Below are 27,288 nucleotides of genomic sequence, written 5' to 3'. Positions count from 1 at the left end.
TATAGCAGCGGCAGGCGGTACGAACAGGGCTTCCATAACTATTCCGGAAGTAGAGCCAGAAAGCCTGGTGGGTGGTGAGATGGGAGGGTGCATCTGAATTGTGAGGACAGCAACCCGGGAGGGAAGATGATGAAAGGAAGCCAGATGTGTTCTTGGTTTCCATACAGGACCGAGCTTAGCCATCTCTTCTACGTAACCAGGAAGACTCTAAGGTACATGAGCTGGCTGGGTGGCGTGGCCATGACCAAAAGCAGCTGCAGGAGGAAAGGGCTAACTTTGCTTCTATACCCTGAGTCTGATTCCACTGAGGGAAGTTGAGGCAGGAAGCTGGAGGCAAGGACAGAAGCATGGAGGAGTGCTGCGTGCTGAACTGCCTCTCCCGGCTCCCACAGCCTGCGCTCTTAAACCACGCAGGACCACCTTCCCAGAGGCAACATAACCCACAATGGCATGGGCCCTCCCAAGTCTCAATTCATGAATCAAGAAAATGCCCCACAGCTCAATCAACAAGAGGCTTTCGCCAGGCGTGGTGGCGCATGCCTTTAATCCCAACGCTTGGGAGGCAGAGGCAGGTGGATCTCTGTGAGTTCAAGGCCAGCCTGGTCTACAAAGATAGTTCAGCCAGGGCTACAGAGAGAAACCTTGTCTCAAAAAAAAAAGGCATTTTCTCAGTCAAGTGTCCTTCTTCTCAAATGACTCTAGCTTCCACCAAGTTGACAAAAACAAAAAACAAAACAAAACAAAACAAAAAAACCTAACCAGGACAGTAGCGTTCACCTCCAGCAGAGGAGCTGGGAAGTCATTGGCTAAATATGACACATCTTCACAGACCAACAATATTACATCTGTATTTATAGAAGAAAGGTAATTTAACTGATGAGATAATTTAAATAATTAAGTAAATAAATAAAATAAATAAGATGGAGCAGAAAATCTGGGCTGGTTTCACTTAAGAATATCTGGCAATGCAGTAAAAAATATTCATTTTATTGAAAATTGATCCTGGAATAACTTTTTGATGTTGTCAGTGATGTAATATTGAACGCAATAGCGGGTTTTCTGCCACTGCTGCAGTATGTGGCTATGCTAAGAAAAGGACAGATATTACTGTTTGCTTAGGAGCCCAACCAGCCACTTTTTCATGGCGTATTACTCTTAATTGAAAGGATAACTGACAAATTATGGCTACTCAAATGTGAGCCTTTGGCAGACTATTTCTTGGAAATGAGCAAAGTCAAGTTGATACTTCAAGGAAAGGCTGACAGTATTTCTAGCCAGTGATAAGATTCATGCTTTCAAGCAACCATTAAAATTTTGGAAAACTTGCTCACTACACTATGAATTTGACAGATTCCCAATACCGTACTTAAAGGCTTTTTCAGATAGCATTCCTACAGATATAAACACTGTTGTACGTTTACAATGAGATATACCAACATTTCTTAGATCTATGGAACTCGGCAAGTCAATATTCCCAAAACGTCCAGTACAGATGCCTAGTGCATGCTGATCTGGTCAGCATGCCAGCCAGCTCTGTAGATTTGAATGTAGCAGACATGAAAAACCTATTGAAATGTTTTGAGTCAACACTGCAAATAACCTTCCAGATCGTGGTGTAGTTCAGAGACTACCACAGTTGCCTGCCAAGCTGATGACCTATCTGCATGAAGGAAGATTGTCTCCCGGGCCTGATGGGACAGAGTGAGTGCACCAACAACCGGGACTCTAGTTGTTCTCCAGGAAGCCAGATAGCACAGATTTTCAGAAACATACAAAAATACACCACTTACTTTACTCAACTCTCTTTTGGAAAAATACATTTTTCCCCATTAAAAATATGCTGTTTATAATTAACATATGCAGGGTTAGATTTGTTATTTTTAGCAATAAATATATTTAGCATCTCTTAATATGATGATATATAAAAGCTCTTTGGGGCACTCATTAACTTCCAGGGGGTTTAGAAAGAACCTGAGACCATGAAAGAAAAAAAAAAAAAACAAAACAAAACCTATTTTCAGTAAATAAAAAAAGGAAAAGGAAAATCCTGTGACTAGTGTCTCAGCAATGTTAGCACCTGGGCCATAATGATCTGTACATGCAGGTCCACAGAAGCACTGTTCAGAACAGCAAAGAGTGGAAACAAAGCCAGGCCCCTGGTATGTTTCTACAGTGTTCTATTAGAGCCTTGAAAAGAAAATGTAGCCCAATACATCCACCAACTTGGATTTGTCTTAGCAAGGCAGTCGTGGAACCAGGGCACCGAGGTGCAGAAGGCAAGCTGTCCTAACGCTGCCACGTTTACAGATTCCACAGAGAGGAGGAATGCAGGAAGGCAGGAAGCTCAAACTAGGGTAGAACGAACTGTTGCAGTGGGTAACAACAGGTCAGATGCTCCCAGGCAGGCTCACTGCACTGACACTTGTTCCACTAGGCTTACGGGCAGTCTGCTTTCATTGCTTCATTACATACGTGTAAGTTAGACCTGTCGTCTCGTGTAGAAGGCACTACACTAGAAGTCTGTTTCCCCACATGTGTAAGCATGCATGTACAGGTACATATACACACATATATACATGCATGCGGAAGCCAAAAGTTGACGCCAAGTGTCTCCTGCTGCTCTATCACCTTATCCACTGAGGCAGGGTCCCTTGCTGAAGCTGGCGCTCACAAACATGGCTCCTTTAGCTAAGCAGCTTGCCTAGAAGGTCCAGTCTCCCAAAGTGCGCCTGCCCAGCTTGTATGTGGGTGCTGGGGAGCTGAATGCCGGGTGCTCGAGCTTAAATGCCACGCAGTACATCCACTGAGCCATCGTCCTAGGTCTGCACTCTGAAGTTTCTGGCCACATGTGGCAGAGGCAAAAGGGGGCAAGGAAAGATGTTAGCCCTCTCCTGCGACAGGGCTCTGGCCTAGATCCCACCAGTGGTGGCACCCACAGCCGTTCATCCGAGTAGCATTTTCTACAGAGATCGCTCCGCTTTAAAAAGGTACCAACCACGTCCTGTGGGCCCTTCTGATGTTACATCACAGGAGTCTTTTATCCGTCCCTCTTAGACTCTCTGCCCCCACAAATATCTACACCTCAAAGTCACAGAACACCACCCCACGTTTGCTAAAATGTCTATTTGTATGTCTGCTGATTGCATGCTTTCAACATATGAAAGAACTGTGGCAGGGCGCACATCTGTGTTTAAGGCCATGCCTTAACGGTAAGTAGTCAGCTGAAGGCAGGGACTCAGCTCCAACTGGGTCTCAAACCCACTACATTGCTACCTTGTGTCAGGCGCCATTCATCCAAACTCCTAAGAGCTAACAGTTCAGTTCTTGAAGGAGAAGTCCCCAAGGAAAGAACGAATTCTAGGATGGCAGCAGAGAAGCATGTGCTTTATAGGAATCTTTGTCATAAAGCAAGATTATTTGAGACGTCAATGCTTCTGACCACTATGCCCCAAACTAACAGAAGCCCTTAGAAATCCATGCCTGGCAGACAAGGTAAGTCAACTTCTCCATACACACAGGATTTATTTCAATGTTGGAGAGTTGCTGGGGCTTTGGGAGGAGGCAGGTTTTGGTTTTGTCTTGCATAATAATTGACTGACTAACGGGCTGACTTGAACTCATAACCCTCCTGCCTCACACTCTCGAGCCCCGGATTACAGACATATTTCCATGTTATCACACCCACTGGAACAGGGGTTATGTTGTTTGTTTTGTTTTTTGTTTTCAATACACTTGTCACACACACACACATACACACACACACACACACACACACACACACATACACACACACACACACACACACTCCATCTCTGTCTCTGTTGCTTTCTGAGGCAGAGTCACTGTATGTTGCCCTGGCTGTCCTGGAACTCTCTCTCTGTAGAGCAGGCTGGCCTCAAACTCAGAGATCTGCCTGCCTCTGGACCCACACCCCGCCCAGTGCTAGGGTTAAAGGCATGCCCTGCCTCCACTGCCCCACCACCTAGCTTCAATACGCTTTTCATCTAATCAAATAAAAAGTATCTTCTTTGGTAATTTCCATTTTATTGGTCTTGGAACATTTTTTTTCCTGATCCTTTGCTTATGAAAACAATATTCAAGCTGAATTGGAGAAAAATTTCCCCATCTTCTTCTCTATCCACTTGGCTCTTAAGACCAGGTACCCCACACTACAAAATAAACTTTACAAAGTCCCTGACACAAATATTGCCTTCCTACTGGTGGACCAAAGGAAGCACTGTACAAGAAGAGCATCAGTTATCATCTGAGCGGACAACTGAATACAGATGACAACTCAGAGAATGTCACTCCCTTTGGAGCCAAGAGAACTTCATGCTGTAGATGCCAGACATGATTTTGAGCCATCCCCACTCCTCTCTCCAGATAAGGCACTCCCAACTGCCTCAAAAACTAATTCCTCGGGTGATGACTTCAAGAGTCTACAACAATCTTTTTGCCTCCCATCTGGTGAGTGGTTTACCAATTTCAGCTTTAAATCAGACTACCCACTCTGGATTCAGGATTACAGCTATGAGTCCAACCATTTACAAGAGTGATGAAGCTGCCTTTGTTTTGAATGCAGTCCTTAAATAAGGCAAACTATGTGCAAATGCATTACATTTCAAAAAAAGGCTAAAATTTAAATATTATTTCTTGATTACAGAGGGGATAGAAGTTGGAAGAAGGGAACTAAAAATATTTAAAATATTTATATCTAGTGTTAACTAATTATATTAAGCATGTGCTACTTTTCATTAAAAGCCAATATAATGGGCCAGAGACATAGTGCAGCAGTTAAATATACTTGTTGCTTTTACAGAAAACTTAGCTTCAATTCCCAGCATCTACATGGTGGCTCACAACCAACCATTTGTAATTCCTCTTCCAGGGGACCTAAGGCCTTCTTTTGACCTCTATGGGTCATCCTTTGTGCACATACATACACATATACATGAGGACAAAGCATTCATACCCATTAAATATATCTTCAAAATAGTGGGTATGAAGGGATGGAGTTCAGTGACAGAACACAGGCCTGGGGTACACGAGACGCTGGGCTCTACCTCCAGCACCAACCCCTCAAAAGCCAATACAGTTATTAAAAGCCTTTAAGTCTACACTTCTTCCCATCCCACTCTCAATTACTGGACATTTCTAGGCAATTGCCCATGGCAGGCGGCTGAACCAGCTTCCTCACACTTATGAGAGCTCCTGTGTCAGAGCTGGGTTGCTTTTTGTTTGATTGATTGACTGATTCACTCAACAGGTCCTCATATTCAACAGGTCCTCATATTGTCAAAGAGTTCTCTGGTGCCAGTTTTATCAAGACCATGGGATTCCTATCTAGATCTCTTGTAAACTGGGCATGGTGGGGCACACGCAGGGTCCCAGCACTAGGGGAGTTAAAGCAGGCAGCTCATGAGTTCAAGGCCAGAATAATGTAGTGAGTTCAAGGTCAGTCAGTCCGGACTATATGAGCCAGCCAGTATCTCAAAAGCAAAACCAATCAAACAGCCCACATGCCCGAGCCACTTCTATAATCCAGCAGTCTAACCAACCCTAAACATTACTTTGGAACTGTGAAATTTCTCCTCCCACAATCACCAGAAAGCAAGTAACTATAAGCTGATCTCTCTCTTCCAAGGGTCAGATTAAAACTCACTGAGTTCTTACTTGAAGTTCACTTTCTTCTAGGGGGAGACTCAAGGGGCACAGTTCAGTAGCATTTTCTGGAGCGTGGTGTCTCCCTAACAGTGTTCCCTCCCACATAGTGCTGTGGTTCCTGTTCTCAAGAGGCCTGCTGGACAGTGGGGAGGGCCAAACAAGGGCTGAAGAGAGCCCAATTCTAGCCCATCCCAGAAGTGACACATGTTCTAGGAAGCACACAGATCGGGCCCCTGAAATGCACCATACACCACTTTGTGAAATGGCAAAAGCCCATCTCGAGAATCTTCAAGGAAAGAAATGGTGTCGGTGACAATTTTCATGAATCATGCAAATCCGCTGCGGAGTGTTCTATCGGCACCTGAGGACCACACAGGGCATGGTTTCTGGGCTGGTGTGATGGTGCCAAGATGATTCCTTCAAACAGTGAGACCCAGGGAACTCTCATGGCCCTCCGCCGCTCTGGGCCCATCAGTGTCCCATCCTTGGCTGCACAGAGGCAGTTAACCTCTCTCTGACTCAGTTTCCCCCTTTCTGCCAATCACCGGAAGAAACTTCTCTCATCCCCCTGCTTTATATGCAGAGGATAGCATCAAAGTGGCTTCAGGAACCAGAGCACAGCATAAAGAAAACGTTAAGGTAACACAGTATTAGCCACTTTACAGTGCAGACTTACTTAAGCAATGCAGAAGTTTAATGACTTTCCCAAGGCTGCAGAGCCCATGAGAAGTTTTGATGGAGAGAAACAGTGAGACGCCTCTGGTCTAGGAGTGGAGATAGGCACTCATGAGGGAGGACACAAGAATCCATTCTTCTGACCAGCACAGATCCTTCCACCGACCTTTGTTTTCCAGCCTGGACAAGTTGGAGCTGGTTACTCAAGCCCCAGTTTTAGCATCTAACAAAGTACGGGTCTCTAACCTGTCTGGGCTCAGTATCTCAGGTCTTGGTGGCTGACATGACATCACCCCAGAGTGGCATAGTCCTGGCTAAATTCAGGGATCCTCAACTCTGGCTATTCACTCAGGTGTCTGGGAATCTAATTTTTAAAAAGGTTCCCTCCAAGCTGACTGAATGAAGCATGGGGGTGTCTTGTCTTGTAGACACCCACATCTAATGTGCAGCCATGGATGAGAATTACGGAGCTTCCTGACAGTGGTCAGAACCCGGAGGACAATAAGACTATCCAAGCAGTGTATGGTTTTCTGAGAAAGGGTTTCTCTGTGTAGCCTTGGCTGTCCTAGACTCGCTTTGTAGACCAGGCTAGCCTCAAACTCACAGGGACCCACCTACCTCTGCCTCCCGAGGGCCCCTGCATGCACCATCATGCCTGGCTTGCTTTCAACCATTTTACAGGTGAGAAAAACAGACAAGAGCCATTTGCTACTGTAACAGCTAAAGTGTGCCATAGCCAGGATTCAAACCCCTGCCTTGTAGTGCTGCTTGGACTCCACCCTGCAATATGGTTCACAGAACCTTTGACACGGTGCTAAATTAAAAGATCAGAAAATGCTTGAGAATGGGGGACAGTTTCTAATCCAAATGCCTTCAGGGATGGCCTGGGGAAGAGACATGGGGGAGGTGGGCAGGTGTGCATGCATATGGGGACATGGTGGCCGGGTGGCAGGGACTGTGGCAGACTGACAGAGCACATGCCCGGGGAAGGAGACAGCCGCCACTGACTAGAGCAGATTGCAGCCATGTGGGGAGGTAGGCCAGTGCTGCCTGCTCTTCTAAGTGTTCAAAAGAAGCTGGAAATGTGGCTTTCTCTCTCTCTCTCTCTCTCTCTCTCTCTCTCTCTCTGTGTGTGTGTGTGTGTGTGTGTGTGTGTGTGTGTGTGTGTGTAAAATCTCCAATATCCAAAATTCTGTCTGAAGTTTTTAAACATACTGTGTGGGGCGGAACATACCAGTGTGACACCTGTCTGTGACCTTCGACATGAGTGATCACGCAACATACATACACCCCTCAGGACTTTGTTTAAGATCCATGGGATATGTTCCCTCAGACTGGTTCCCTACTCCAATTTGCGCCAAGTGTGAACTATGACCCGTACAACATATGGAAAACCCAGTATCAATTTCCTCTCAGCCATTTCACTCTGTAGATGGCCTGTTGACTGAATGACTGACTGACAAACCTTCACTAAATACCTAGCCTCCTGTCACCTCATCATAGGTCAGCGTGAGAGGACACACTGTCCCTCCCTTCGAGGAAAATCCGGTCAGGATTCATACGGTTGTTACACAACTTAAATACAATTTCGGCCAAATCACAAAGGAACTCATTCCTTTGGCAATGGCCTATTATAACATTGTTGGCCTATAGAATACATGTTAGTCAAGCCTCGTAAATGAACTTTACTGTATTTTATTGTTATTACTCACCCCACTAATGAGATCTATGAAGAAAAAAAAAAGAACAAAAAATGAAAAGCATTGAAGCCACCATAAAGTTCGAGATCACCACGCTGCTCCAATCACAGTCGAAACAAAGAAGCATGTTTCATATACAGAGCTTAGTTACTTTACTCTTTCTATGTCTTGGGCACCGATCTGGCGCGGCTTTGTACATGCAGATACTATTTACATGGACTTCAGGGATCCTAATGATGGCTCTGAAGATATAGGCACTGTTATCTCTAAAGATGAGCATGGGTGGCAGAGAGGGTGAGTCGTTTGCCCAAGGTCACACAGCTAGCCAGTAGCCAGGCTGGGATCTGAAGGACGCAGCAGGAGAGCTTGTGCACCTGATCGCTAAGCCCCTGTGTACTTCAAAAGAGCATGAGCCCTTTGTTTTTAACTTTACTCACTCAGTATACAGCAAAAGGAAAGCAGGCCAAAGTCACAGAGGAGATTTTCTCTCTCTTTCTCTCTCTCTCATTACAAAACAAGAGCTTTTTAAAAACCCACCACCAGACTCTGTAACTTGAGAAAAATCTATCACCCTCCACGAGTACGGTAGCTTGTTTCAAAGGCTCAGATGAGTTGGGTCCTGCTGGTCAATCACGTGAAAGACCATTTTCTCTTGGCCTTCCTCGGGCCCCTTTGAAGGCCAACTTCCTCAGAGAACTCAAAACAATTCACCCCTAGATCCACACCGCTCTCTCACCTTTCTTTTGTACCCTCACACCCTGCTTCTAATGAGGTCTAACCACTTTTCTGACCTATGTAGAAATTAGCAGAAAAAGACAGAAATTATTAGGCTTTGGTTTCTCAAGCTCAGAGGCCTGTGGCTCTGGTTCCTTGATGGTAGAGAGAACTTGCCTGAGTTTGGTTTCCCGCTCCAGCACCGGGAACGGAACCCAGGTCCTCACGCATGCCAGGCAGGCTCTCCACTACTGAACTACGTCTTTCAATGCCTGGATTTTCTTTAAAATAGGGACAAAGAGCACTTGGTCGTGTAAGAAACACAGACACAGAATTTTGGTGGAAAAGGCTGTCTTGTTGTTCTTGTTGTTGTTAATTAGGAAGACTAAACAGTTGAAGAAAATATCCTCTGTACACACAAAGACTCCACTTGCATTTAATATAACCCCAGGTCACCTTATTTGAAAAGCAAAACTGCTAATGGCCACATTCTGACCTCAGACTATGGGTGGGTATCACTGTGCATTTCATAGTTAGCCATAGTACAATATATGCGTGTGTGTGTGTGTGTGTGTGTGTGTGTTTGTATGTGTGTGTGTGTGTGTGTGTGTACCATGAGGCCAACTTTTAAAACACAAACACCTGATTTAGCATTAGCATCGAGCAAAAGTCTGTCTTACATCTATGAACCTCCTTTGCATCTGCATCGGCTCTACCCAAGGCGGGTCTGTAAACGGATGACAGGAGCCATCCGACAGGACCCCTGCTTCAGCATCTCCTCATACACTGTTCTCCAGTACCACAGAAAACATAATTCAGGCAGAGGGCGGAAATACCAAACTCACTTTTCCACTGAAGGGAGACAGCAGCAGAGAACACTCTCGGCTGTTCCCAAGGTCTGTGCCTTGCACCATTATTTTCTTATAAAATATGAGAGAAGACACCTCAGCTACTATGAACCTAGAGTGTTCTGTGTCCTTAGCCCCAGATGGTGTGAATTACTAAGCCACGCCTTCCAAAGGAGTGGGCACGAAAGAGTGAGCCCAGGAGGGCAGTGGCAGCACTCACGAGGCTGAACCCCAAAAATGGGACTTTAAGGGTACATTACCGAGGCCAAAATTAAGTCAAAGGAATGCATGCACACTCACATGTGTGCACAACCACGCGCAAACACATCTTGCTAGAACTAGGCCCTGTCTGGATGTCTTTCCAGTCAGTAAAAACTCAAAAGCTATTGCTTTATCGCAAAGCCCACAGCCTTGTAAACTCTTGTGCTAGAAATCCTTTAAAATACCCTAAAGTCCCATTTTGTAGGTCATACTCTCATTATCTTGGTCCACGACCAGTCTGATTAAATTAGAGAAGATTACTAATACATCACTCGGAATAGGAAGATCAACACCAGGCTGTCCTGTTTTCTTTTTGCATCTCAAACCTTCATGCTCCACCAGAGATCTGAAAATGAAGAAGAGACCACAAAGGGCTGCTCCAGATTACGGCTAAGGGATATATTAATCTCATCGCAGCACGGTGGCGCCATTTGGCCTCCGCTGAGGGCCTTGGCAACCCATCATGGGCACTAAGCAAGCCTGTCCCAGCGCAGCAATGTGGGCACCTCCATCCTTTCCTGAAGATCTTGGGCCATAGTCTGAATCTTTAAATCCACCTCCCCAAGCAATTTCTACGTTGGAACTTCATCCCCGCTGTGATAAGTGTCAGGAGGAAGGTCTTTGCACATGGCCAATCCTTGGGTCTAAGAGGCCCCAGGCAACTTAGCTAACCCTTCCACTATGTGAAAACACCAAAAAAAAAAAAAAAAAAAAAAAAAAAAAAAAAAAATCTCACTATTTGAGGGCAGATGGGACTATTTGTCACATAACACTGAATCTGTGGTTACCTTGACTTCAAAGTTCTCAGCCTCAACTACTATAAGGAGAAAAACTATGTGTTGTTTAATAAAGTACCGGAGCAAAGGCATCCTGTAAGAGCAACCTCAACCAACTAGGGCACTGGCTCAGCCAGTTTACATGTGAGTGGACAGAGCTGGTAGCAGCAGATGACAGAGTGTTTTCCCTCCTGTAAAACCTTATGTGTCCAGACCCAATCTGAATCCAAACTACTGCTTTGCCGACCAAGGCCAGCATCACAAATTATTTCTAATATAGCTTTATCTATAAATCCATGTGGACAGTAACTAATATGACTTCTTAGATTGTAAAGCAACTTGTGATCCCAGGACCCTGCCTGGGTATCCCAACTCACACACGACAGCCATGGGTGCCTTCTGCACATCTCCCCAAGCAGAGATTGTCTCGAAACTTTCCCCAAAACCCTCTGACAGAGATCATTCAACTACGAAATGTGCAGCAGCATTCACGCGAGCAGAAAGCTGTCCAATTTAGACTTCTCCAGCATGATTTATTAACACTTTGTGCGAGAGACTTGTCAACTCACACCAGCTGTGTCGTCTCGAGAGCGAGATGGCAGCACAGATAAATTAAAAATCAATTTTTTTATTAGAAACTATTTTGAAGCATTAGAGGGGATGTGATTTTTAAGCCGTCCTCTGCATTTTAGCAGGAAGCCCCTGCAATGGGTCCCCTTGCTGTCCCAGGAATGCAAGGATGCTCTTTTTGGGAACAGACAGCAAAGATCCTCAGAATCATTAGGCCTGCCTGGCAAGAGCTGTAAAACGCTCTGCCACTTCAGACTGAGATGTTTCCCCATGGGTTAGTCAGGACATAGTGCCTGGTCATTGCAAGAGTTAGTAAGAAATAAAAGCAGAGTTAAAATGCTTTTCTTTGAACACACACACACACACAGAGCGCGGGGGGTGGGGTGGAGGGGAGGTAGGGAACAGACAGACAGACAGACAGACATAAAAACCTAAGGTTGTTTTTCAGTCATCTTGCTTCTCTGTTTTTACTAGAGAGCGAAGTTTGCTAAAGTTATGTTAGTGCAGAACACAATAACTTGTTCCGGTCTTGACCCACAACTGATTTACAGTGAAACACTGGGATAGTAGGCCCACTGCTTTGTTAACTTCTCCTCCGTGCTCCCCCAGGGGAGTAGGTACCACAGGCCAATTCCCAATAATAAGTGTAATAGGGTGTAAACTCATACGTGTTGGGGGGGGGTGGCATGTAAACTGATGCTAATGGTAAAATTGTGAAGTGTTGGTTACCATGGTAACGTGCATCCAAGCCACCTTCCTGAGCCCATCCCTCTTGGCCTCAAGATCCCAAAGGGTGATAATGCTCAAAAGGTCCCTGGTCCACCCCAGGGTCCCTCACATCCTCCTTAGGCTGATAGGCCTTCTGAAGTTACACTGTTTGGGATTCTGATGAAGATAAGTGCCTGGCACAGCTCTAAGGACATCTAGGCCAGTCTTTTGAACATGGCATTGCACTTTAGTAACGAATTAACTTTTGTGAGAGAGCCATCACCAGAAGTTGAGTCAACTTTTAAATCCCAAAATGAAATTTACTGCGTTAAGGCAAGAAATAGACGTCTTTATTTTGAATGTTTAACTGATCCCTCAAATATAATATAGGCTTAACACTCTTGGCTGGGTGGGGCCTCCAAAAGTTACTACAGGACTTCCCTATGGGGTGTAGCTGAAAGGAACACTTCACCTCCATAGAATACACCACTTTTTTTTTCCTGAGTATGCATGAGGAGGCCCATGTAACATAAACAAATATACACACATCATATGCCCAGGTGCTTGCTCAACCACACACACACACACACACACACACACACACACACACACACACTTACTTTTGAGACCCAGGAGGAAATGACTGTAGAATTTTAAATCAGAAACCCAAGGCTAAGGTTAGTAGTGTCAGGTTAAAGGCTCGCCCATCTCCAAAGCTAATTCGGTTCTGAACAGTCCCAGGGGTGTCTAGCTGAACAGAAGGCGCTAGGAAACCCTAGCAGGCCGGAGCCCAGCCTGGGGAATTGCTAGTGCTCCGTGCCAGGAGCCAAGGCTCACCCCAGACTTGGTATCAGATAATACCAAGTGCTCGCCTGGATTTCCAGGACTAATCCACTCTAGGATGGACCGTCCAGGTTCCCTGGTGTCTGTACTGTCCAGGGGGAAGACAGTGGGCTTTGCAGGGCCAGACTGTTCTTGGATAGTATTGTTTGCTGTGAGAAATAGACCCCACTCACAGAAACCATCTGCATGTGGCAACAGTGTGTGCTGTAAAACTCAGTCCCATTGCCGGGGGTGCAAAAGCAGAGTGCTGGCAGACGTGGAAAGCATTTCAACTGTTCTACAAATTCAAACAGAAAGTGTGTGTGTGTGTGTGTGTGTGTGCGTGTGTGTGTGTGTGTGCGCGCGAGCCACACTTCTTAAATGTTTACAGGCTCTATCAATTCTTACATCAACATATCAATAGTGGCTTTAATCACTTCTGCTTTGACTTTAAAAGCAATTTAAATTTCCCCGGTTCATTCCTTTAATCACCTCCTTGCCTCACCTACAGGATAGATCACTCTTTTGGGGAAGAAGTGGGGGGTGTGGTGGGGTGGTGGCAACTTCTAGATCTGTCCCTATATAACTTCTTAAAACTCCAAGATGGCTTCAACCAGGCTCCTTTAACCCCCAGACTCAGCTGCGTTTTAACCTTGATGGAGCGTAATTCCCCCAGGGAAGGAGCCTTTTTCTCACACATAAATAAAAAATAGTTCAGTATTGAAAACTAGGCCGTCGATCTACAACTATATTCTGTACTAAATAGAAATTAACGTTCTTTTTTTTTTTTTTTTAACCCAAGTTGTTAAGCCTTGTGTCTACGTATCATTTTCAAGTTTCTGGGATCGTCACTGGGCTCCCAGCAAGCCCTAGGTTACTATGGCTGACTTGCAAAATACACCATTTGCCCAGAAATTGCTCTTAGTCAAAATGTAAATTGCTTATAAAACACGTGTAAACCCCGCTTAGAAAAGGCAGCACACAAGCACACGCACAAAAAAAGTCCATTCAATGCAAAAAGAGGTGGAAACGCTTTACAAATTAAGGCTTCCCTTAAAAAGAAGGGGGGAGGGGTGACGGCAGGACGGTTTTCTGTGCTTCCCAAAGTAAATTGCTTCTTACTTAGGTAAAAAGTGGCTTGATGTAACTGCAAGAGGGGAGCGATATATATATATATATTTTTAAATGAGTAGATAACAGTACTCAATCAGAGAACGAGGAGGAAGCCCACTCTCAAAATAAAACTTCATCAACAGGCAGCAAGCCGCGGGAGAGGCCCACCAGACACCGGAGCTAAAATGGAGCCTGAATTTCCTCTCAGACAAGAGGGTAGTCGCAGGAGGTCAGGGTCAAGGTCACCGGCAGGGCAGGCTGCAGCTGCCCGACTGCACTGCACACCCGGGAGGGGCGGCGTTCCAGCCGTCTCAGCCGAAACAGATAAATCCCTTCTCCTCTCCCACCCTCCCTCTAACCCCGCCAACATTTTTTTTTTTTTTTTTTTTTTTAAGCAAGGAGAAGAAAGGGAAATGACCAAGTAACCTCACCGCCCTGGTTTTCGCACACGAGCTCATCAGCTCCCGAAGTTGCCATCTAAGGGCAAGTTCGCAGAGAACACTGAAGCCCATTTTGTGCGAGCAGGGCCAGCCTCCCGCGGTGGCGCCCGCCCGGGACACCAGCCTCCCCGTGCCTGCCCACGCGCGTCCGAGCAGAGGGGCGCCCGGCCGGGCCATGTGCACGAACACTTCCACCAACTGCTGCGAGTTTTCTGTGAATCGCAGCGCGGAGCCTCCCGCCCCGACTGCGCCGCCTTCTCCTCCTCCTCGCACAAAATTTTCCTACACTCGCAGCCGCCTGCTAGTGATTTTATGTGCATATATATTACATATGTGATATTATCCTCAGAACCTCTAGCGGGCAGGCGAAGAAAGAACTGCACGGGGGCATTTTTTTTCCCCCTAAAGGAAGGGGGAAAAAAAGAGCACAACCCGAGCCCTGTGCGTCGACTCCTTGCGTACCGGGAAGGGGGAAGAAAAGAGGAATGTTTGCGGAGCGGACTGCCCGCTCGTGCCCTCCTCGCCACTCCGGCCGCGGCCCGGGTGCCACCGCGCCCTCCCGGGCCACAGCAGCCCCCTCGCGTGGGCACCGCCGCGGAGATTTCGCGCGGGGGAGATCGATCGCGCTCGCCCCGTCTGCGGCGGAAACACACACGCTCACACACAACCCGAGACACCATAACCTTAACCCTTCCCCCACCCTCCGTGAACTTCAGGTGACCGACCACGTCGGCCTGACACCCGCGCGGGCGGGCGCTCCGGCTCCGCTCCCGCCCCCAGCCCGGGTTTTGCAGGAACGGGCTCCGCGCAGCGCCAAGCCGCCCAGGAGAGGGGAACAGGAGGGGGGGGCACGGAGAGGGGGGAAAGAGGAGAAACTGACCCTCCGTCTCCCCCGACCCCTCCCTCCGGCGCCTCCCGCGTCCCCTCCTCCCGCCACCCCGCCCCACGCCTTCTCCCCTGCCCCCTCTCCCCTGCATTCAAGGAGCCCGGCGGCCCCGGGGGGATATTTTTAGTTGCTTCTTTCTCCTTCACTTTTAGCTTCAGCAGCATCTCGGAACACTCCGAGCGGAGAGAGCTTGGGGTGGGGGGGCGGACGAGGGGGGAGCCCGAGAGGGAGTGGGGGAAAAGTTAAGAGTCTCGCAAAGAAAAGCGGGAGGGCGGCGCAGAGGGACCCGAGGCGCGGGTGGAGGAGGGGACCGGGACCCGGCCGCGCAGCCCGGCGCGAGTCTCCAGTTGGCGTGTGTGGCTACGGCCAGGAGGGCTGGGATGCACTTTAGTCGCGGACTCTGCTCGGGCTGGCCGGGGAGGGGGGTCTGCGAGCCCGCGTCGCCCCGGCTCCGTCTGCTCCGCCTGACCCCGCATTTTATTGCGGCCGGGAGCCCTGCTCCGCCCTCCCCTCGGCTCTGCAGGGACCTCGCGCGCCGCGCGCCGCCCTGGCTGCCTCGCCTCAGCCTCGGCGCGGCTCCCGCACCCCACATCCGCCCGGCTGCCCGGCCTCGCCCCCCGATCGGCCACCCGCGCCCCCCCACACCCTCCTTGACCGCCCCCGGCTCCCCCTCCGCTGCCGCCTCCACCTCCGCCTCCAGCTCCAGCCGCCCGCGGCTCCGGGGCCGACCCACCCCGGCGCAACCTTTAGCCGGAGACCGACCTCTCCGGTCCCCAGCCCGGCGGGCGGCCGCGCGCCCTCGCCCCGACACCCCCAATCGCCATGTCACAGCCCCGGTCCGGCGCGCGCCCCGACCCCGTACCCTCGGGCGCCGGGATCCACACGGAATTTCTTTCTTTTTTTTTTTTTTCGCCCAAGATTGCAACCTCTCCCACCTCCCCCCCCCCGCGACAAAAACCCGGCATCCACACTACTCCCCTCCTCCCTCCTCTCGCCCCCTCCCCCGCAACCCGGAGTGAGGAGGGGGAGGGAAAGGGGAGAAAAGCCCGATCTCAAGGAAAAAAAAAGAGGGGGGCGACAGAAAGAAAGAAAAAGAGAGAGAGAGAATAGAAAGGGCACGGGGCTGATCATCACCAACATGGCTGCCTCGGCATAGACCTAAACGAGGAGTAACCCGGGCTGTGTCTTTGTCAGTTTCACCTCTGTAACCCTAAACTAATGCAGAAAACAACGGCGGAGGCTGCGGAGGGGAAAGAGGAGAGGGAGGGCGAGAAAATGGCACGAGAGGAGGTGGAGAAGGGATGACTTACGTGAGGGAAGGCGCTTGGGCTGCTCCTGCTTCCTCCTGGGCATTTTCCCCCTTTTCTCACATTCTCCTCCTTGGTTAATGTGAGATCAAATAAACCCCCGTGGGGGCCGACAGGCAGACACTGGCAGGAGCGGGGAGGTAGTTGGGGGGCGGGCAGGGGGAAACCCCTTCTCTCCGGTGTGTGCAACGGGTTGAAGCTTGTTTCCTGGAGCCAGAAGAGGGGTTTTCTTCTTTTCTTTCCTTTCTTTCTTTCCTTTTTTTTTTTTTTTTTTTTTTTTTTTTTTTAATTTTTTGGTCGTGCACCTGGCTTGTCCCCGAGCGTAATATTCTTCAATGGAAACGGATCTAATAGGTGTGAGTGTGTGTGTGTCCTGTGCTCGCGTGTAATGGGAGGTATAAATAAATGAGCGCCGGTGCGGCGGTGTCTATGGCCGCGCGCTGTGTCTCCGAGCCCCTAACACTAATGTCGGGATCAAAGGGCAGCGGCGGCGGCAGCACAGCTCGCAGCTCGCTCTCTCGCTCTCCTCTCGCGCTCTCTCTCTGTCACACACACACACACACATACACACACACACACACACACATACAGAGACTGAGGGAAAGAGCAAGAGCTAGACACGCGAGCGCGCGCGCGCGCTCACACACACACACACACACACACACACACACACACACACACACACACACACACACACACACACACACACAGAGCAAAGAGGAAGGTGCCCTAAGGCTCTCAGGGCGGACTCGGCTTTGCTTTTACAACTGCTCCGTCTGGAAAGAATGGGGGCCGCGCGTGCGGGGGGGGGGGGGCTGGGATGGACTTCTTCGAATTTATCCCACTAGTCACCCAATCAAGGGGGTGTGTGAAAAAGTGCCCCCCCTTGGAACATTATTTTACGGATTTTTTAAGGAAATAGGTTGCACTAGCCACTTTCTTTTGTGTATTAAACTGCATTTGGTTCTGTATAAAATTCTCCAGGCTTTTGTCACTGGAAGATTCACTCTTTCACCCCATCACCTTGAGTCTAGAGGTTACAGAGTCTCACACACTCTCTTAAAACAGTCCAATGAAAAATAAATATTTTTTTTTCTAAAAATTAAAAGATAGCACCTTCAAGATCAGTAACTGAGTGGGATGAATGCCCAATTTTGGAGGGTCCCGGTGGAGTTAACACTTGAAAACTCAGCACAAATGAAAATTACAGACCCTTGAGAAAAAAGGGAAAATAAGATTAGGTCACTCCTGAGGGTTAACTGCCAAGGTGATAGTCCTGCAATTCACATAGCATCTTGACTCCCCCGCCCCCACCCCTCCTAGAACACAGGTAGCTGAGGTTTACCCTGAAGGAATTCCAGTGGGCAGTTTGAGCTCATACAGCAGTTTTCATTAAGCCGTATACTTTCATTACTTTAGAAATCACACATCTTGCTTCAAAGAGACACATAAAGAGGAAAAACAGAAAAGGATGCGTCTCCACACAAAAGGTACCCAGTGAGGAGAGCAGCTCTCCCTCTCTTACAGTAAGCCATGTGGATAGAAGTTCACTGGGAGCTTGTTAATGATTTAAAACTCCAAAATCTGCTACTATAATTGAAGTAAAAAAATTGGCCTGAAGAAGAGCTGTTTCATAAAACTCTTTGTAAGAGGAAACTTTGAACTTGGTGGAATACATTATATGTCATGAGTCAGAGCTAAAAAATAAAAAGGTGCATTATTTAAACTACATCTTCCCTTTTGAACTAAAAAAAAAAAACCTTTTGACTGATCATCATATTATGTTAAATATTTTCCTACCAATTTTTAAATAGACGTTTTCATCAAAAAAGGGGGAGTCATACTGAAGACGCAGAACATTAAAATGGCGTGCTATAAGTTGACAGGAATAACTTAAACGTCTATGGGGTGTTAAAGAGAGTCATCGGGGGCTACGTTTGGGTACAACTCCTTTTTTAAAAAAATGATAACAGTGGTGGTGGCACACACCTTTAATCCCAGCACTCCGGAAGCAGAGGCAGGTGGATCTCTGTGAGTTCAAGGCCAGCCTGGTCTAAATAGTGAGCTCCAGGACAGCCAAGGCTACACAGAGGGACCCTGTCTTGAAAACCCAAAAAACAAAACAAAACAAAAAACTAACAATAGCTATATATTGTTTTCATTGGGAAACTTTAAAGGAGACTATGTCTCCCAAAAGAGGCTTTCACCAATAATGAATTCTAAAGATGAACCCCTCCTCGCTGATGCCTACCAACATATTTAGCACCCTAATGTGGTGTTACTATCTGAAGCAAGCTTTAATGCTTGCTAAGATGAGCACCACATAAAACGATCAGTTTAAACTGGAGCATCAATCTTAAACTAACTATAAAAAAATATATATTTTATTTTAGTTTTCCGAGACAGGGTTTCTCGGTGTAGCCCTGGCTGTCCTGGAACTCCCTTTGTAGCCCAGCCTGGCCTTGAACTCACAGAGATCCACCTGCCTCTGCTTCCAGAGTGCTGGTATTAAAGATGTGCACCACCACACTCGGCACAATATTTTTTTAAATGATAGTTAAAACCAGGCATGGTGTCCAACACCTTTGATCCCAGCACTGGGGAGGCAGAGGCAGGCAGATCTCTGTTTGAGACCAGCCTTGTCTACATGGCAAGCTCCAAGGCAGCCAGGACTACGCAATGAGACTCTGTCTCAAATTAAGGAAAACAAACTAATGAAGAAAGGCAGTTAAATTTCCCTGTGTTATGATTTGAACTAGACTGTCTTTTAACTCAGATCAGATCCAGTTTCCCGTGGCTTGGGCTGTGCATCAGGTTTGAAGTTCATCTGCTGCAAGCAGCCTCCTGTGGGCGTGTCACAGCTAAGGCAAACACAGTGGCCATGACAACAACCACAGCTCCCTCAGAACCATTACCTAGGATATCAGGGTCATGGCTCCAAATGGACACAGCGCCATCTTTTCCTGAAACTGCAATGACTCTTTGCAATGCTTAGCACACTGTAATTGAAAACACACCTCTGGCCCTTCCTCCAAGCTCAGTACATTTCCTGCGTCCTTTTAAAGGCATGCAGGCAAATGTTGTCGACTTTTAATTATACAGGTGTTCCATCAACAGCCAAAAGCATTTTAAGTGGAATTTATTCATGCCTCCACCTTTTTCCAAAAAAAATTGTTTGAAGTAATAATACATAACCATAGGCAATAGAAATAAACTGAAGGTGTTCTGTTTAAATCCCAGGTTGGTGTCTGAAGAGTAGACAACACTGTTCAGGGTCATTTGTATCCATCCTTAATTGCTATATATTCAAACTAATTTTAATGTTAGAGCAATCTAAAATGTTAGGAAGCTAAATACTGAAGATAACCACAAGGAAACTCAAAATGAAAATTTAATAGTATGTTTGGGGGTGCATACCCATGACCAACCAGTTTGGGTTCTTACTCACTGTAGCATTAGACTTAAATGTTATATTTGATTCAGTAGGCTTTTAAGATCATATATGTCTTTTAAAAAGCATAGTGCTCTCTCCATCCCATCTCCATCCTCTGTCAAATGTGAGATCTATTTAGGTTCTTGAAGAAGAAGAAGAGAAAAAAAAGAATTGTGCATGCTAAGATGTTTCGTAAGTGCTGGCTCATATGTGTAAATGCCATTTAAGCCCAAGAGTTGCTAAAGGTGCATAGACAGTGGATCCTAGCTCTTAGACTAGTACAGAGTCTCAGAAGCTCTACAGGGTCAAAGTAGTTTCATAGTGAGGCTAACTTGGCAGGCGCAGGCACCTGCTGACACGCCTGATGCCCAAGTCCTGTCTGTGACACCTGGCTTGATGAAGCAAGGGAGCCAACTTTCAGAAGAAAGTTGTTCTCTGACCTCCAGCACATGTGTCGTGGCATGTGCAACATCCCTCCCAATAATTACTAATTAATGTCTTTAAAACTTTTATGTAATATATCACGATGTCATTTGCCCTGTTCTCCGTGTTGCCATTTGTAGTAATGAGGCCAAGGCAGTGTTGGGTGAAACAATGGCGCGTTGGCACAGATCAAGGCAAGGGCGCCACAGTTATGATGAGCCGCACATATCAGAGAAAGCAAAGAAGTAGGCTCATTTAAGGATCTCCTTGATGACATGGTAAATATGATGACGTTTACTAACTCTGACCCCTTGAGACTTTTCCCTGTGACACAGTAATGGACACAGAATGCTGTGACTGAAGCATGCCCATTGTCTGGAGGAAAATCACTTCTCGGATTGTTTGAAATAGTCTTCATTTTTCTTGGGACATTATCTTTACTTGAAAGAAGATTGGCAGGCAAACTTGGGTATTTCTCAAAAAAAAAGGACTGAAGTGAGCTTGTTGTAACTTCAAGGAAAACAAGAGGTAGTATTTTTCTAGAGATGGAAGAATTTGTACTTGTAAGTAAAGATTTACATGACTTGTGTGTGTTACCACGAACTTAACAGTTTCCTAACGCTTCGTTTGTTCGATGAGCTCCGTGGTGGCATTCATAAATGTGACGTTTTAAATGTAGTGTCCACATTTTGAAAGATCTTCCTAGCTCAGTTTGACCGACATATTGCAAACATTCAATGCATAATGTCACTAAGTCAGATCATTGTAGACGGTTCACTCAAAGTGAAACGCAGGTCAATGGATTTTAATATAAAAAACAGGGGAGCGCACTGATGTGGTCTCAGATTCCACACTGCTCATAGCTTTTAAGAAACTACTATTCACTGAGCTTTAGAGTCATGTTAAAGAAAGATGTTCACAACTATGTGACAAGATTATTAATATATTTTTTTTACCTACATGTCTCTGTGAGGCTAAGCCCTCATCTAATCCTTTCTTTCCTTTTCCTTAGGTGTATTTTTACTTTTACCTATCTTTAAATATTTTATGTTTAATTGCAGGTGCGTGTGCGTGTGCGTGTGTGCATGCATGTAGGAGCATGTGCATATGAGCGTAGTGTCCGTGAAGACCAGAAGAGAGGCCTAGAGCCCCTGGATCTAGAGTTATAAATGGTTGGTCCTCTGCCAGAGCACAGCAAGCTTTTAACTACTGGGCCATCTTTACATAGCTTTCCACCCCTTCAGATTATGTGTATGTATGTATGTGTCTGTGTATAGCCATGTGCCTATCTATGAGGTCCAAAAGAGGGCCTTGGATCCTCTGGAGCTATAGTTAAAGAAGGTTGTGTGCCATCCAGTCTGGATGCTGGAACTGAACTTGGATCATCGAGGAAGGGTAGCAAGTTCACTTAAGCGCACAGCCATCTCTCCAAGCTCCTCTTTACATTTTGAAAACTAACTCAAGTGATGAGTGGTAGCATACACCTTTAATCCCAACACTTAGAAGGCAACAGGCCAATCTCTGTGGCTCTGAGGTCAACCTGCTATATAGAGGAAGGCCCAGGCCAGCCAGAGCCACACAGTGAGACTCTCCCTTTAAAAATGTATATAAACAAACAAACAAACCAAAACGGGGGAAAACAAATACCGTGCCAATGACTCACGTTCTCAGCCTCTTTCCATGAACATCTTTAACCAAAACAACATATAATAACAGACAGAACACACAAGCAGAGTGATGAAGGAAGCGGTATTGCACTGAGCCAGACATTACAGAGCTTTTACTGAGATAAGTTACATTAATTAATGTATCTTGATGCCCCTCTCATCACAAGAGATTTTGAAAGCCGTAGATTGCTCATAAAATGTGTAACATACTAATTTTTATTAATTATAAATTAATAAATATTTTTTTCTGAACACTGGCGGTGGAAGGGTACAAGTAGGCAAAGTAAACATGGAGAGGCAGAGGGAACAGGAATCAATCAAAACTAGATACATAAATGTCACAGGAAACTTGTTACATTTCATGTTAACTTTAAAAAGAAGAGAAAAGATAAGAACAGGTCAACTTTGGTGTATTTTACTCAGAGGTGAGAAGTATAGGGCATTTCCAGAATACTTCTACAATGACTGGTCATTTGAACTAAACTTTCAGTTTCTTAGAATAAATAAAAAGTAAGTAAATCACACCGCAGCTACCTGTCGTATAAAGCTTTCCTGTTCAGTTAAACAGCTGTTTTCATGCTTTGTAAAAATTATTGATCAGAACATTTGTTAAGAGTACCTGTTGCTCTTTCAGAGGGCTTGTTTGTGTTCGGTTCCTAGAACCCACATGGCTGTTCATAACCATCTGTAGCTCTAGTTGCCGGGGATCTCATGCCCTCTTCTGACCTCAGACACTCATGCAGGCAAAACACTAACACTCACAAAATAAAATAAGTAAATTAAAAAAAAAATCTATTAATCAAATGTGAACTATATAATTTCCCATAAAAGTTTATAAAAGTAGAAAAAAAAATAAAGTTTCAACTTTGAAAACGATAGGCCGTTTTTAGTAAGTAACAGCAAATATCAACAGACACGGTGCCTATAAACAAAAACCCAGACTTTTAGGGTATAAGGACATCTTGCTTTCAAAGAGCTTAGGAACCTGTGCGCTGGAAAGTAGATGCCAATTGAAAAGCAAAACGACGTCTGTACAGGGGTGGCAGCGGATATCACGTAAGACTAACACAAACATGCTGACATAGCCCCTGGAGCGGAGCCCCAGAGCCCCCGGAGTGGTTTCTCCATTATCTCCCCTAGGAGATGCAGAAGGGACCGGGAAGTTCCGCAAACCTCATGGAAGCAGGTCTTCCAGCCGGGTCGAGAGGACCCTTTACTCCAAGCAGAGGGCCTCCAGCCTCTTCTGGCCTCGGACCCCTGAGAGAAGCCACATCCCTGAGAGCCTCTCTCTTTCCCCAGGCCTCAGCCATCTGCGGCATGAGTTGAAATACAACACACTTTACCCTAAAAATATAACGAGCCTGACACTTTAAATAATGAGCATCTCTGAGAGCAGAGCTCTGAGTTTGGCGCCTCTCCTGGCCTGGACCTCACGTGTTGTTAAATCAGTATCTAGTGACGATGACCAGCCTTCTTTTTAGAGTGCTTAGGAAGTGGGGCTGGGCTGGGGCTAGCAAGTTTTATTAGGGTTCGGGGTAAGCTGGGCTTTCAAAAGTAATGGAAGGGGGCTGGAGAGGTGGCTCAGAAGTTGCGAGCACTGACTGCTCTTCCAGAGGTCCTAAGTTCAATTCCCAGCAACCACATGGTGGCTCACAGCCATCTATAATGTGATGTGGCGCCCTCTTCTGGCCTGCAGGTGTACATGCAGGCAGAACATTGTGTACATAATCATAAATAAATCTTTTTTTTTTTTTTTAAGTAATGGAAGGTGTGTGTGTGTGTGCAAGGCCTTGAATTCCATTTCTAATGCAACAACAACAAACTGTTGTGAGTGTGTGGATGTGCAGTTCCATAGCTGAACAGAGGAAAACATTTCCAGCTAGTGAAGCTGTTTTCGCCTAAACACACAGTTTGGGGAGATTCTGCCTGACCATCTTTCCAGTGGTCCTTCAACTTAGCGTCCTAGCGGAACATACCCAAGTAGAGTCACAGTCGCTTTGGGAATTTTTCAGGTGTCTGTGCTTCATTTGCCTCAGTGGGTCCATCCCACCCTCAATGAGGCCTGGAGTCCTCAGGCCTTCTGTGTTTCTCCCTAAGCTGTATACCGATTTGAAACAGAGCTCTTACCTCCAAGCCCTTTAGGGCTCTTCGGGTCTCTAGCAACTTAGCTTCTTCCGGGTCCTCATGATTAGGATGGGTGAACCACCTTTCCCACCCCCACCTCCATCTCAGCCCTCTCCAAGCCCACCCCTCCCATCCTCCATCAGCCCCCCCACCCCCCACCCCCCACCCCCTCAGCTGCTTTTCATTTCAGGCATTTTAAACTGATTTGTCTGATTCTCCACAAAACTGCTTCGCTTTCCTGTTCCTGAGGGTTAAACCTAGGGTCTTTAGGAGGCTAGGCAAGAGCTCTAACCACTGAGCTGGATTCCAGTTCTGCCTAACTCTTTGCTGGTGGTTGTCCTTTTGAAGCAGGGTCTCACTGCAGAGCCTTGTCTGTCCTGGATTCATTTTGTAGACCAGGCTGCTCTCAAACTCACAGAGATCCTTTTCTTCTTCCTCTTGGTGCTGGAATTAAAGACTTGCACCAGGCAAGCATGATGGTGCACACTTGTAATCCCAGCATGCTGGGAGGCAAAGGCAGAGGCAAACAGAGCTCTGTGAGTTCAAGGCCAGCTGGGCCTACAAAGTGAATCCAAGACAGACCAAAAAGCCAAAAAGCCAAAAAGCCAAAAAAAAAAAAAAAGACATGCACCACCATATATGGCCTGTCAAATTCTTTAATATACTTCCTTGCTTATTGACTCAGTCCCTTTATGTCCTGCCTCAAATCATACTGTTGCCTCCTTGCAAGCCTCTCTTGCACTGTGGCTTCTGGTCAGCTCATCTCATGAAACAGTGAGCTGTGGCTCCATTTCTCTAATTGTATCTCTCTTTGTCTCTTTCAAAAAACTCTTCATCTTTTCTGCCCACCGTGGACACCCAGGACATCCTAACAAGACTGTTATACACTAAGAAACTCCATCTATAGAAAATGGGACATACCCAGAAAATTATATATTGCATATTGTCATGGCTAATTTTCTACTGCTGTGATAAAATTTCATGACCAAGGCAACTTATAAAGAAAGAAATGTTCAGGGCTGGAGAGATGGCTCAGTGGTTAAGAGCACTCATTGCTCTTCCAGAGGTTGTGAGTTCAATTCCAGATACCCACATGACAGCTCCCAGCTGTCTGTAACTCTAGTTTCAGGTGATTTGCCACCCTCTCAAAGACACACATGCAGGCAAAACACCATTGCAAATAAATAATTTTTAAAAAATGTTTAATTTGGGTCTTATGGTTTCTGAGTCCATGATGGCAGAGCAAAGCCATGACAGCAAGACCAGCTGAGAGCTTTCAGTTTGATTGGCAGGTCGGCAGGGTCTTTTGAGACCTCCAAGCCTGCCCCCAGTGACACACCTCCTCCAACAATGTCGCACCTCCCGGTCCTTCCTAAGCAGGTCTGCTGACTAAGGACCAAGTATTCAAACATGAGAGCCTACAGTGGCCCTGTTCATTCAAATCACCACACGTGTGTTACATATCTTGTAATTATGTGTTTAAATATTAACTGTCTTACGTTTTGGTGATTGGCAAATGAAATCAGATTAAAATGCCTTTCGCGGGCTTCCCTTGTATCTTAGTTTGCTTTCTATTGCTGTGACAAACTCCATGATAAAAAACAAAAAACAAAAAACAAAAACTTGGTAAGAAAGGTTTTATTTGGCTTGCATGTTCCAATGACAGTCCAACATGAACGGAAGTCAGGGCAAGGAAACTAGAGGCAGGAGCTGAGGCAGAGGCCACAGAGGGATACTGCTTACTGTCATCTGCTCCCTGGCTTGCTTAGTAAGGCTTTTGTATACAACCCAGGCCTCTACATCAATCATCATCAAGAAAAAAACAAACAAAACAAAACAGCAACAACCAGTAACAAGCAGTATACCTTGTATGCCATCTTCCCTGATATTGTGTCTGCCATCTACAGTGACCTCTAGTCTCAGGATCAACCCCTTGCCATTTTTATTCCACATGGAATATAGTTACATATCTCCCTGTTACTTGGAAGTATCATTTTTGGCTGCCGAGTTTGGCTATACCCTTTTATTAAGCCAGAAGTCCTCGAATATAAATCAGCTAAATAGTCATGCCATGAGAGCTAGCTATTTATTATATGCTCCCTCTCAGCCACCATTTAGTCTCATAACTTTAATATTTTAATAAAGGGAGAAAATTGGTCCTCCAAATCAGAACCGTGGGGTTCTGCGGTCAGGGGGAACCTTGCAGATGACTTCATTTGGAGCTGGTGTTTTGTAGATGAGGAACTTGGAAGAGCAGAACACTGGAAGAAGCCGCTGAGATCTAGCTAGTGAAGGCGCCACTATGTCAGTAAGCAGGAGCTGTGCTGTAAAATAGTGTGGAGGTGTCGCTGTGCGCCCTGATATAGCAATGTTCAAACAATATTCAGCAAGCATTGGGGATGGGGGAGTTGCAGGAAAAAATATTACATCCTCTAAGTGAAACCTATTTTTCAAAATAAAATGTTTGTTCCTTCATAAAGAGTGTTTAAGAAGACTGCGTTCGTTGGGAGGCAGAGGCAGGTGGATCTCTGTGAGTTCCAGGCCAGCCTGATCTACATGATGAATTCTGGGCCAGCCAGGGCTGTCTCTGTCTCAAAACTCAATTAGTCAATCAATCAATCAATCAAAGAACAAAGCAAACAACCCACCACCACCAAAAGAACAAAAGAAGCCTGGATTCAAATCCCAGTTCAACATCAACTAAAAGTTCCCTTGTTGTTGAGCAATGGTCTTGCACAATCTTTCAGGCTCAGTCACAGGCTCACTCCATAGGGGCCAAGTCTGTTACTTAAAAAGTAGGAACCAGGAGTTACCAGGTCAGCCCACCTCATAATGGCAGTTCCTCCAGCCATTTCACTTCCGAGAGATGAGAGCTCCAGCAACGTCAACGCTCGAATTCTCTGCCTCCTTCAGGCTGTGTTCGGGCTGAGAGCCAACAGGACAAGTGGCATTTCACAAAAGGTCCAGGACAATAAAAGACTCCTATGAATTGCTTAAACCAACAGGAAGGAGCAAGGTGGAGGAACTACAATGCGCATCCTTGTCCAGGGTCTGAAACACACCTGGTTCAGCAAGTGTCCTTTTGGGAGACGGCCTGGCCCCTGAGCAATTGTCGCTTCGGTGGAGGTGCTTGCCCAGCAGCCGCCCTGTATGCCTG

The 27,288-nt window shown here is 46.4% G+C and overlaps 1 protein-coding gene across 1 annotated transcript in view; it reads right to left on the bottom strand.

Annotated features, from left to right (window-relative positions):
* Positions 1–17,033, bottom strand: part of Znf827 (zinc finger protein 827) — a 114,492-nt gene extending 97,459 nt beyond the window's left edge. Inside the window, exon 1 of the mRNA XM_051169298.1 lies at positions 16,488–17,033. Coding sequence (XP_051025255.1) covers positions 16,488–16,530 — 43 coding nt within the window. The 5' untranslated portion in view covers positions 16,531–17,033. The remainder of the gene's footprint in view (positions 1–16,487) is intronic.
* Positions 17,034–27,288: the final 10,255 nt, after the last annotated feature.

The sequence above is a fragment of the Acomys russatus genome, chromosome 26 (assembly GCF_903995435.1).
Source record: "Acomys russatus chromosome 26, mAcoRus1.1, whole genome shotgun sequence".
Classification (NCBI taxonomy): domain Eukaryota; kingdom Metazoa; phylum Chordata; class Mammalia; order Rodentia; family Muridae; genus Acomys; species Acomys russatus.
This window is presented reverse-complemented; position numbering and strand designations above follow the sequence as displayed.